General features: G+C 44.1%; 1 protein-coding gene across 1 annotated transcript in view; it reads right to left on the reverse strand.

Moving 5' to 3' along the window:
- gab2 (GRB2-associated binding protein 2) overlaps positions 1-13,617 on the reverse strand; it is a 99,417-nt gene that overhangs the window by 51,849 nt on the left and 33,951 nt on the right. The window contains exon 2 of the mRNA XM_079513578.1: positions 9,559-9,859. Within this exon, the coding sequence (XP_079369704.1) occupies positions 9,559-9,859 (301 nt within the window). The remainder of the gene's footprint in view (positions 1-9,558; positions 9,860-13,617) is intronic.

Consider the following 13,617-nt stretch of genomic DNA (forward strand, 5'->3'; position numbering starts at 1 on the left):
TCCAACTTACACCTTTTTCCCCTCAACACCAAATCTCTTCACCTGAATTAGCTGATCTACAATGTGACGCATTGTGAGCCGTTTTATGAGCTTCGTACAGTAAGTGCTTAATGAAAGGCTGTAACACATTTCAGCCATGATGTCCCACTGCACTTCCTACCAGTGTTGTTTTTGTCGACTAAAACTAAGACGAAAAATGTTCGTCGACTACCTTATTTCACTGACAAACTAAATGGAAACTAAATGAATGCTGCATGCTGAAAATAGCAGATCTACAAGCACACAACGCGTCGCAGCGCGACGCGTTGTGAGCTTGTAGATCGGCTATTTTCAGCAAGTGTAAAATCAGCCATTACGACGGCATCAAGGCCCGCCAAAATACATTTTAGTCGACTGAATCAGCTGTAGATTTAGTCGACTAAAATCTTATGACATTTAGTCGACTAAACCTAGACTAACACTAAAATATTCCAGGTGACTAAAATGTGACTAAAACTAAATGAAAACTATTCAAGAGACTATGACTAAAACTAAAATCAAAATTTGCTGCCAAAAACAACACTGCTTCCTACGCCTGTTGTTTTGGAAATGCTTGTTGCTTAGCTGTCAAAAACCCCCCACCAAAAATAAAGACGCAGGACTGTCTATGTGATACTGTTGGCAATTGTTTTCCTTTTCCAACTCTGTTATTTGAGAGAGTAGCGTTGGAACATCCCTGCCAAATGGACACAGTGTGTCTGAGAGCGCCATTGATTTATTATCTGCTCCTTTGTTTTGTTAAAGAGAAAGACTGGCCTCTGCCTCTGTTCACAAAGACAATAGAAAGTGCTTCTGAATACAGGCCTTTTTTTTACCAAAATTTACTTTGAATTTATTCTAAAATTCTATTATAGTATGATGATGAATTTATAATTTAGACACATTTCAATAGGTTGATAAGATGTTTTCATTGTGTACATGTAAATTGGTTTTATTTGGTCTGCCACACACATGGTTTGCAAACCTTTTTGTTTGTTTGTTTGTGATGGGACTGCAATATAAGTCCTGGACATCTCAAATGTTTTTAACCAACATACAGCATAGGATTTATGGGACATGTGACCATAATTTGCAATTCAAATCAACTAAAACACCAGAGGAACTCAATCTAATCCATTAATGCTGACAGCAAGCTTCCATGAATAACAACTTTGCTTGCATTTCACCGTAAGCATAAATTCATAAGCGTATATCTATTCTACGTCCGAGCATAGACATGGTAACGCCCCGCCTGCCTCTGATTGGCCTACCAACACTGCCGGCCTTACCAGACTTTCCTCCGAGGTGGATAGCTAGACAGCGTTTCCAGACCTGAGCAGACAGCCGCGGCCGTTTTCTCTGTCAGGCCAGCGTCTTTTCCGGGTTTTTAGACAGCTGGTTGATGGAAAAGAAGCTCCACCCACGCGGCTGAATGCCGCGGCGGCCAGATTCCCGGAAACGCTTGCCCCCGCGGCAGTCAGCCGTGGGGGTGGAGCTTAAATTCCATCCACCAGCTGTCTAAAAATCTGGAAAAGACGCTGGCCGACAGAGAAAACGCCCGCGGCTGTCTGGTAGGTCTGGCTACGGCTATATGCTGCCTGGATAGTCTGCCAAGAGGTTACTCCGTGGTGGGAAATAAATAAATAATACAAGTACGATAAAATACAAGAGAATGACAGCTTGGCACGCGCAACAGTAACTTTTATGTTTTGTAGAAGAGGCAAACTAATACATTGTTTATGCCGTTTATTTTACATGTGTACAGTGTAAACTTGAAACATTATTGTACTGTAAAAAGGTCTCTTTTCCCTTGATCTTAATCTTTTTTTAGTATAATAGCATTAGTTTACTATAATTAGATTAATACACGCTAATCAACACTAACACTTTAATTTAGTACAAATACGTGTTCAATCAATCAATCATTCAATCAAAGCAAACGGCATAAACAATATTAGTTTGCCTCTTACTGCCGCGCGTGGCCAGCTGCCATTCTCTTGTACTTATTTCCCACCTCGGACGGAGGACAGTCTGGTGAGACCATCGGTATTCTGTAGTGTCGGTAGGCCAATCAGAGGCAGGCGGGGCATTACCATGTCTATGCTCGGACGTAGAATAGATATATACGCAATTCATAAGCAAAAATGCTGTCCGTAAGAATATAAAGAAGTAAGCTCACAGAGTAATGCTTTTAAATTCAGGGACCCCCAGTTTGATATGCATTAGGCTACGGACCCCCATTTGAGCCACCACCTCACACGACACCAGACTGTAGATCTCATTTTCCCGCCGTCTGCCAGCTGGCGGTAGATCACCAGAGCGCACTGCACACACACACACACACGCACACGCACACGCACACACACGCACACGCACACGCACACGCACACACACACACGATCATCTGTGACACGCAGCACGTCCAGATGTTTGAACCAGAAACAGCCACGGAGTGAGTAATAAACGCTTCATCTGTGTGTGTGTGTGTGCGCGTGTGTCGTCTGTGCGGATCCCTCGGGTGCAGGTTAAACGGCGAGCAAGGTCTTGTTATGAATCTCAGGGCTGTTAATATCGCGTCAGCGGGGTGTGGCTTTCATGGGTGGGGTATTTATTGATGTCATGATGACACAGCTGTATTCCTGATTGCAGTCCCCCCTTTGAGAGCCGAGACCTCATCATCATCATCATCCTTGTGTCATACAGTATTGTGGTCATACTATAATAACGGGGATCTGTTGTTCTTTTTGAAAGCGCTCTCTTGTTCCTGTTTTAACCCATTCTGGGCGGCAGCATATTTCATATAATTTCCGGGGTCCTTGACATGAAATATTGAGAACCACTGATATAGAAACATGAGGTTTTTCAGAAAAAAAATACATTTTAAAAATAATTATTTTTAATTTCGATGTCAGGCCTAAATGGATTAAAGAAGAAGCCATTCAGACTGGGATGTTTGGCGAAAGCGTGAAACAAACTGCAGAAAACCCCCAACTTGCCTCATGTCTTTAAGTCACCGTTTCCAAAAAGAGAGGTTCTGTTTCCTGACCGCGGTCATACAGTGTTTGGTTGAAAACATCACATGCACCTCACTTCCTCATTCATAGCATAGTTGTCTATATATAGAGCAGTTTTTATTTACAGCCCCATTGATAATGCGCTCTGTGAAACTGAAAACATGCTGATGCCATCACATCATCTTCTCTCTGTGTCACAAGCAGTGGCTGAGTTTAGCTCTCGGTAGCCTACCCAAGTTTGCCATGACTGACCAATAAGAAGTCACAACACAATGCAAGCAGATCTAGCATATCAGTTTGGAGCGTGTAGGTTGGATAATTTCCCTATTTGTCACTTAAAACCCATTTTGGCCTGAGGCCGATTCTACAAAAGACTTCAAATATTGATATAGCAGCATCAAACTTTTGTCATTTTTGAATACTGTACATACTGTACAGAACCCAAAAACTGGTTCCCGGCCTGAAGGGGTAAAACACCAAAAGGGGTTACCTGCCAGAATCTTATCTTTGTTATTGTTGTCCTGCCCTGTCAGAAACTTCCATGAAGCAATGTTGTGTCCTGACTCACTGGTTGGGAAACAAATAGTCAAATTGTGATTAATATCTTACCCATGGCAACGATATGCTGTTAGATAGGGGACTGCCCATAACTCCGACATGCCATTACTCCGACTAGGCGACTACGTGGCTTCACTTAAGGTAAGTGAAGCGGTAAGGTTAGGGCTAGGGGTTAGTAATGCGGCGAGTCAGACCAATGCACCGTCGGAGAAATGCGTCATTGGAACAGTGACACGGCACCGTTGGATATTATTATTACCTTTTTATTACCTGGGGCTAATAGCTATGAGAGAAAGTACTGTATGCAAGCAAGCCCAATTTCTATGCATGTTTCATGATGATCCTTGCAACTCCTTGCAACATGCAACTACAGTACGGCAGTTGCAAGGATTTGCATTCGTGTGGACTGGGGTGTGGAGTTTGAATGAAGACATTAAGTCAACAAAAACAAAGTATTAAAGCAATACACCTTTCTAACACTAATTTGATTTTTTTTTTTTTCAAATGAGAAACTTGTTTGACAAACTGCAGCTGTCTGCTCGTTCTCACATACAACGCACGCACACAGGCGCTCTTAATCCAGAGCGACTTACATTAAACAATAACAAAAAGCATGCGTACACACACACACACACACACACACACACACACACACACACACACACACACACACACACACACACACACACACACACACACACACACACACACACACACACACACACACACACACACACACACACACACACACACACACACACACACACACACACACACACACACACACCCTTGACATAGACCATCTGCCTCTAGCCTGGCTAATAAGCCAGACTCAAATCACACTGTCGTGTGGTATTTGAGTCTGGAGATGCTGTGTATGGATCTTGTTTCTCGGGGGGCGGGTTCAAACATTTTCTCTTTGACGCAATTGGTCAGAGCTACTGTCAGTCAAAGGTCTCAAGCATTGAACGTCACTGTACCAAAGCCCGCCCATATTGCATACCGTGTCCCGATTGGCCACACCAGTTCTCTGGTGTAGGAAATGGGCGTACAATTGAGCCTCTCCAGAACGTAATCCGCCGGCAGGCAATTTCTTTTTTGCCAACGGCTGATTCGGTCTGGCTTATTAGCCAGGCTAATCTGCCTCTACACAGTGCACAGTAACCATCCCTACACCAGAGATAGGGGCAGCAGTGGCTCAGGGGGTAGAGCGGCTGCTTGAGAACCAGTAGGTTCCCAGTTCGATCCCAGGCTCTCCCAGAGTTACTCAAGTGTCCTTGACAACAAACACGTAATTGCTCCCGATGAGCAGGTTGGTGCCTTGCGCATGGTTTCCTCCGCCTTCAGTGTATGAATGTGTGTGAATGTTATGCACAATCATTGTGATAAAAGGTGCTATATAAATGCACCATTTACCAAGACATCCATGGCTTGTAAAGAGTCTTCCTCCTCCTCTGAGGGAGAAGAAGGGAATCGCAATTATTTAAGATAATCACAATTATATTTAGCATAATCACCATAATCATAAAAAAAATGGAAATTGTGGAAATAGCAGATCTACAAACACACACACAGATCTACACACACACACACACACACACACACACACACACACACACACACACACACACACACACACACACACACACACACACACACACACACACACACACACACACACACACACACACACACACACACACACACACACACACACACAAGCTATTGAACACTGATCCACTGTGTCCACGTGAGGTCTCTTTACGCAGATGAGCGTCACCATCTGAGCTTGATGAAAATATGAATTAACAGAGTGTGGCCGTGACTGTGACTGAGCCAGCGTGTGTCTCTGTTTAAGATAAGCCATTCCTATGCAGTCGTCTAGCTGCGTCACTGTTTTCCAAACAGTGGGGCCGGACCAGTTTGTGGGTCACGGGCCAATTTTTAACACAAACATTAAATGCCATTAACAATGAATAGAGAATGTAAGACGCCCTCAGGGCGTCTTACTGGTTATTATAGATAAAGTGGTTAAAATGATTGTGATGCTATCGTTACTACTTTTGCTGGGGAGCCCCAAATAATTGTACAGTAAGTAGTACATTATTTGCCTAGTCTGAGATGTAGTATGGGGAAAAGGGTAAAAGTACTACAAAACTGTACTCAGGTACAGTACTTAAATGTAGTTAATAAAGTAGTAAATACAGCACCACAATCATTTTATCCATTTGCATATGTATATTTACATGTATACATTGGCTATTAAAAAATAGCAGATGTACAAGCTACCTGCAATACAAGCTATCTGCAATTTAAAAAAGAATCCACCAGTGATGCTGAGACAGTGTCTGCACTGAGACAGTGTTTGACCAGAATGAGTGGGAATTCCCTGTGTCTGGAGGAGGGGGCAGATCCAGCCTAGAATCCAGAGCACTTAGTCACTTATGAGAATAACACAGTCTCACATGGCTCATGAATAGCCATTTTTAGGTTTTTAAGGCAGAACTTTAGTTAATCTGACACTCTCTCTGGAATAGATAGTTCTTCAGAACGGTGGTATGGTTAAGATGTTAAATTTACCAAATGTATTTAAAGACAAAATAAAGATTTGCACAATGTAGCTGCCTTTTAGCATATTGTTTTTGGTACCACACGCCATGCCTACCAGTGTGCAAACTTTTATTTTGTCTAAGTATTGTAGTTTGAAGTTCAGCATTGTCTTTACATTTTAATCCTGGAATGGTGCATGGTTACGCCTCTTACAATGTGTATTACATTCACAGACATTCACACCGACAGCAGAGGAAACAATGCAAGGCAACATGTTCATTGGGAGCACCTAGGGGTTTTTATCTTGCTCAAGGATACCACAGTATCAAGGACACTTCCACAGTAACACAGGGCGGGGTAGCCCGGGATCGAACCGGGAACCAGCACTAAGAGCTCTGCCCACCTGAGACAGTTCTGCCCCCGACTGAGCTCATGTTAACGTGTCTGTGTTCTGATCAAGAGTCAGATGAGATAAGTCATCCGAGCTCTGACTTTATCTGTGATCTTGTTAAACTAAAACAGACATTAACGAGTCCTAGGGAAGTGTTTCAGTGCTAGCGTGGCCCATAAGGGGGGGTCAAAGTTCAACACATGACAACATTTCATGCTGGACTCTTACCAATAAGAGTATAATCAGCAAAAAAAACAACATAAAACATCTATAATGCCCTAAACAATAAATGTGTTATAATGTATACATTTTGGAGTTGGAGTTTTTGAACAGCTTAATGCACCCTGCCCGCAACATTGAGAAAACGTCAATCAATTGACTGCCAAGAATTTAATACCAGTCTGTCCAGTCACTGCCATAATGTACCGTCAGGACCTGTGCATACTGTAATACCACGGGTCTTGAACCGGAAGTTAGCCAAAAGCTAAGGGATTCTCTCTCAGACAAATTTTGGACCACCCGAGGCATGAATGTTGTAAACGCTTTTCTTATGAGCCGTGAACATCGATGTTTTGATCATAGACGCAATCTGGGAAAATAATCTGAGATATAAGGCTTTTAAGATTTCAGCTATCATTGAAGTCAACGAGGGGGAACACTTTCATTGTCGGACCGACCAAAGAGCAAACTCTTTCAGAATTAATAGAAATTAAAAAAACACGTAAAACACGTCCTCGGCGGGTTATGATTAAATAACGTATTGTGATGTCATCTATTATACATTTGAAAAGGTGTGCCCAAAAGGTGTGCCCACACCAGGAAACCAAAGTCACCAGCTACTACGTCACTGACACGCTGCAACACGCTGCAACACACACTGCAACAACACACTAAGACGACACAGCCTTACCCTCCGCGTCGATCCGCGGCTATCTCCTCATGTCGCGCCGCACGCCCACACTCAACACCAACCGCGTAAAAGTTGTCATTGCACTGCCACTAAAGCCGGCTCCCGTCCACACTCACAAACAATATCAATAACAATAATAAACACAAACACGCCACAAGTACCGACACCCCCGCCTAATTTGTTGCCACGTCTATGAAAACAAGCACAGAAAAAATGCCATTCAACACGCTACTTACACACACTACCACTCGCTTACAATACGCGGACCTGGCAACACTACATTCCCTCTCCCATTTGCTCAAAGCCCACCACGTGACCCACACACACACATACCAAAACCAAGTAGAAGAAGAAGCACTACACAGCGCACACTCTGATTCTAACTTGGACACTTACCATAATGCTAACACGACCGTGTCGACACCTGGCGTGGTACAAGCGGGACAAACCCAGGCGCATATATGGATACCAACAACAACACTACACGCACACGCGCGCGCTGCAACAACAAACAGCTACGTACAGTGTGTGTGTGCGTGCGTGCGTGCGCGGGGGGGGATTTGGGATCGCCTCGCGATGCCGCGACAATGGCACTACACTACACAGGCCCCGACAGTGCGACTACGTACTCGCATTTGCGACTTACAATATCACCGTGCGAGTTGTAACATTCACTTTGTAGCACTGCTGCGACTACACAATCCGCACTTCTTTACAGCTACAAGTTGCGCCGTTTACATCCACAAGAATGTGTCACTCTCTCGGTACTGCACCGCTGCTGGAGAAGTATAGCACTGTCGAAGGCAGCGCAACTAATCCCCCCCCCCCCCCCCCCCACACACACACACCCCAGAGAGGGAGGAGAGAGAAGAGAGCGAGAGAGAGACAGAGCACACACGTCTTCACGTAGGAAGAGAGATAGACAAAGACAGAGCTTTCCAGTCCTTACCTTTTCTCTCACATTCTTTTCTTAGCTTTGGGACTGACCAATGACAAGCACATTGTATTGTCTGCAAAGCAACTATGTGTCTGTCACAAATAAAAGTTCTGTCCTGCAAGCCCATGTCATGTCAACACAGACAAGGCAGCTGTGCGCGCGGTGACTCCTGCAAATTATACTGACCCAATATTATTTTGTACAACCTAGCAAAGCATAACATATGATGGTTTGGACAATAGGCTGGTCTCTCTTTTTACAAGACATAAGCCATTGCATACAGGTTCTCAACCTTTTTAATTTCAAGGACCCCCATAACTCTGACAGTAAAACCAAATGGACCCATAAGAGTCCCATTTGATTCCATTTGTACAGTATCAGAGTTAAAAGTTATAAAACAGTCCATTTGGTTCCATTTGTACACTCTCCGAGTTACAGACCTGTAGGGTCCACTTGGTTCCATTTGTACACTCTCAGAGTTACAGACCTATAATGGGTCCATTTGGAACCCCCTCAAGGAACCATGAGGGTCCCTGGATCACACCTTTGAGAGCCACTGCTTTCAATAAATACATAACTAATATAGAGCATATTTGATCAATTTAATGTTAGGCTATAGATTATTTTGACATCTGAATTTAACAGAACCGCCCACGCACGACACATGCACATGCACGACGTGCACGCGCATGTCCACATCCACATGCACGCGCGCATGTGTCCTCTTTTTGCTCATTCACAATATGGTATGCCTACACACTTAAAATAATGCAAACACGCAAATTGCGCAAACGACTGCATCGACACCTGGCGTGGAACAAACGGGACGAACCGAGGCGCATATATGGATAACAACAACACTACACGCGCGCGCGCGCACGCGCTGCAACACAAAACAGCTGCATAAAACGCGTGTCACTGTGGACTTCTGTATCTGTGGACTTCTGTATCGCAACGCGGGGCAACGCAACTCTGGGATGAGCGGGCCGAAGGCCCGCGAAATTCTAGTAGTTATACATTCCAGAAAACTGCTTCTGTGTGCATGTGTAGTAGTAGTAGTTTAAACTACCGGTATGCACAACTACCGCCTTCCTCCACTCATACGATACGTCACAAATACCGAAAAATCAACAGAAAAACAAAACAGCGCGGCGACTACGTTTTAAGCAAATGTCTTTACCGTGGGCGTCATGGGACTGGTTGAAGCCGCACAGCTGGCAGATGGAGCGCACCCACTGGTTCATGTCCTCCTCCGTCTCGGCCACCAGGTAGAAGGTGCGGTCGGAGGTCTTGATGTCGAACACGAAGCTGTCCTGGAACTCCTTCCTCTTGAAGGTGAGCCCCGCGTCCACCTGCTCGCAGCAGTGCAGGTCGATGACCCGGATGGGCTTCTTGGAGTGGTCATTCTTGTAGTACTCCAGTACGTCGGGGTCGCCGCTCATCCGCCCGCTGCGGAGGATGAACCAGCGCTTCTTCCACGCCTGGAAGGGATGGGCGGGGGATAGGACAGCATCGTCAGTTAAAGCACTGTTTCCCAAACAAGCCAATTCCATAAATTAATATATAAATAAGAAGTAGTGAAAATAGCAGATCTACAAACTCGCAACGCTTGGTACCACTGGCATGAACTAAACAAAGTGCATCATTTGGAATTGGTTGGTGGTATTGGGCTCAGAGGAAGAGGCAGTGTGCGTGTGGGTGGTTTGGGAGGCAGCAGTGTGCGTGTGGGTGGTTGGGGAGGCAGCAGGTGCAATCACTCCTCCGCAAGTTGCACTTCCTGTCATCTCATCCCCTCAGTGAGTGAGGAGAGAGAGACAGTTATGTTCTCCATAACAACACAACCCCACAACAAGTGCACGAAAACACTGACTCACTGCCACACTGGAAAGCAGTGGTGGAAAAAGTACTCCAATTAAAAATGTACTTGAGTAAAAGTACAGTATTGACATTAAAATGTACTTGCAGAGTACAAAAAGTAGAAAGTACGGGAAAGTACTCATTATGTTCACAAGTTTTCAATTGTATAAACGGTATAAAACATCTTTTGCATCTACAAGCTCACAATGTGTCGCATTGTGGTTTTCAAATGCCCAACATATAATAGGGCTGAAAAAGTTATTACTCTATGTTTTGTAATAATAATCAAAATCTACAATGTAACTAATAACTAAAGTTTTCAAATAATTGTAGTAGAGTAAAAGTACAATATTTTCCTCATGTATTTTTCTCCCATTTAGTGAGGTAGAAGTAAAAGTACAGTACCTGAGTGCATGTACTTAATTACTTTACACCACTTCCGGAAAGTAACTATAATTATTTGAACATTTTAGTTACTAGTTACTTTGTGGATTTGGATTAGCATTACAAAACATATAAACCACGTAAACCCTATAAGTTAGTATACCAAGATCTCACATCACATCAATGACAAGCAGCATCCAATGATATTCCTTTATTCTCATACAGTAATACAAAAGCTTGTTTGTACCAGTGTCACTCGCCCGGAAATAGTTGCCAATTGATTTAGTTGATTGTGAAAAATCAATTAAAATATTTTCATGTTGATCCTCTGATGTATTAAAAAAAATCAAATGTAAAAAAAACACGCTTTTCGATTATTTGATTGATCGAAGAAGCAATCGATAGAAAATAACCAACACTTGCAGCACCAATACCTAAAATACATATTTACAATCCTCAGAGAACTAGGTGAGGAGGAAAAGCGGATAAACGAGGACAGTTTGTACCACAAAGCGCCGTACTGTGCCAAGAGCCACAAGCCGGCAACACATCCAGAGGGTTTGTCTTTTCTTTTTTTTTTCCCCTCCACAGCGACCATCTTAAATGGCTCTCTGTATTCTACGTCCAGAACAGAGACAAAGGGGGAAGATAGATAGACGAGCGGGGATGGGGATGGGGTGGGGGTGGTGAGGGGTTACTTTGGCCATCTGCCAGCGATGCACTTCCGCTCCGGGACGATGTCTCTCTCACATGCTGGCTGCTGCTGACAGGATCCTGACACCCCCCCCATCCCCCCCCCCCCACCTAGAACACAGACTACTGCCTGCAAGGCTGCCCCCCCGACTCTCTCTCTCTCTCTCTCTCTCTTATTACTGCACTTGCAAGGACGTCAACATTTGTGGACGCTGTTTTATGGACACACTTCTGTTTTTTTTACACTATCCCTAAAGCCGAAAATAGCTGATCATCTACAAGCTTGGCTATTTTCGGCGAGCGACGCCATCACGTATAATTCAGGTAACTCTCAACGTTGACCCCTAAACCTCACCTATAAATACCCAAACCTGGTCCTATACCCCCAAACTGAATCTTTTCTTAATTGTCAGAGTCATTGTTTTACAGGCATTCTTTTAACCATTTAAAACTAACATTTCTCTTCTAGGAGAAGGAAAATTGTCCTCATATTTGTCTATTTCTCCAATACTATACTGGTGGAAACATTTGGCCCTCACAAGTAGCCTATATTATTTCAACACACACACACACACACACACACACACACACACACACACACACACACACACACACACACACACACACACACACACACACACACACACACACACACACACACACACACACACACACACACACACACACACACACACACACACACACACACACACACACACACACAGGAAAAGGAAAAAACAGATCACATTGTGTCTGCTGCTGTGTTGTCCAATAACCTCCGCCAATGATGTTCTATCATTGTGTCGGCAATAGTGGAAAAAAAGAAAAGAAAAAGGAAGCACATTGAGTTTTCCTGTGTATAGAATAGCCTATACTGTACAAATACAGAGAGATTTGGCTTAACTTGACTTTAAGATTTGCCTGACAAATCTGCCTGTAGTTAAAAGGCACAGCAGCAGAGAGAGAAAAATAAACTTACTTTAAGGTAGGGCGACAGGAAATCAAACTCAGGATTATTTCAAGCTTTTGCCTCGATCACGATTAATGTTAGATTATAAAAAAGGGAAAACAGCAGTTCTATAGTACCAACTCACAAGGCCTCGGGATTGTAAATCAGCTATTTTAGCTAATTTGTAAAGGGTTAGTTCAGATTTTTGGACTTGAAGCTGTAGGAAATACTTGCAAAGGTATTAACTGATTGCCTGAGTCCCATGGTGGGAGTTCTGGTCTGGTTTAATATTAAGTAGTTCCGGTCCTTTGGTGGGGGGCACTGGGAGGCCACTCATTCAAAATAAATCAATCCACAAAACTAACGAAATTTGTATTGTTGACCTACTTCTACCATATAGAGCAACTTTCGTTCAACTTTGACCTCTCTGTCACATGGAACTCTGCTTTTGTGCTGCTACTGCTGCTGATTATGCATGCAGTTCTGTTGCACTGTGCAGTGAAAATGATGCTGAGGAGAAACAGCAATATCATGGTTTCTCACACACACACACACACACACACACACACACACACACACACACACACACACACACACACACACACACACACACACACACACACACACACACACACACACACACACACACACACACACACACACACACACACACACACACACACACACACACACACACACACACACACTTAACTGTGTGTGTGTGTGTGTGAGTGTGAGTGTGAGTGTGAGTGTGAGAGAGAGAGAGAGAGAGAGAGAGACCGTGCATGCTTCATAATTTGTCAGTAGTAGATGCCTTCCCGGTGGGTTTTAATGGGTTAAGGAGAACATCCGTCACATGACAAGACCTGGACCAATGCCCAGTCCCCAAGAGGTCACCGTGACTGCACTGGCTCATTCCTGGCATCTGCACAGCCCACAGCTATTAACCTGAGACACTGCTTCTGTACACCAGGATTGAGGATTTGACAGTGTTGTAGATTGGGGTTCCAGCCAAGCCCCCAGTAAGGCTATCCAACGTTGAAGCTGCCACTACCTACTGGCGAAATGTGGAATTGCAGACCCCGGACCTCAAATTTGTGGACCGGGGCTGGGCTAGGCTAGGGGGGGGGGGGGGGGACGCTCCGGTTCGGTCTCTATCCTTTTATTCCTCTATGGTTCCAGCAAAGGTAGAAAAAGTACTCAAACGTTTCACTTAACACATTCACCGCCGTTGATGTAAATTCTTCTTTGAGGGGGTTACACGGGGTCCCCAGATACTCTGACACTGAGTGTACAAATGTTACTAAATGAACCCTTATGGGTCATTTGGTTCGATGTACTCTCACGGTTATGGTG

The sequence above is a fragment of the Electrona antarctica genome (genome assembly GCF_951216825.1).
Source record: "Electrona antarctica genome assembly, chromosome: 11".
In the NCBI taxonomy this organism is placed as follows: Eukaryota; Metazoa; Chordata; class Actinopteri; order Myctophiformes; family Myctophidae; genus Electrona; species Electrona antarctica.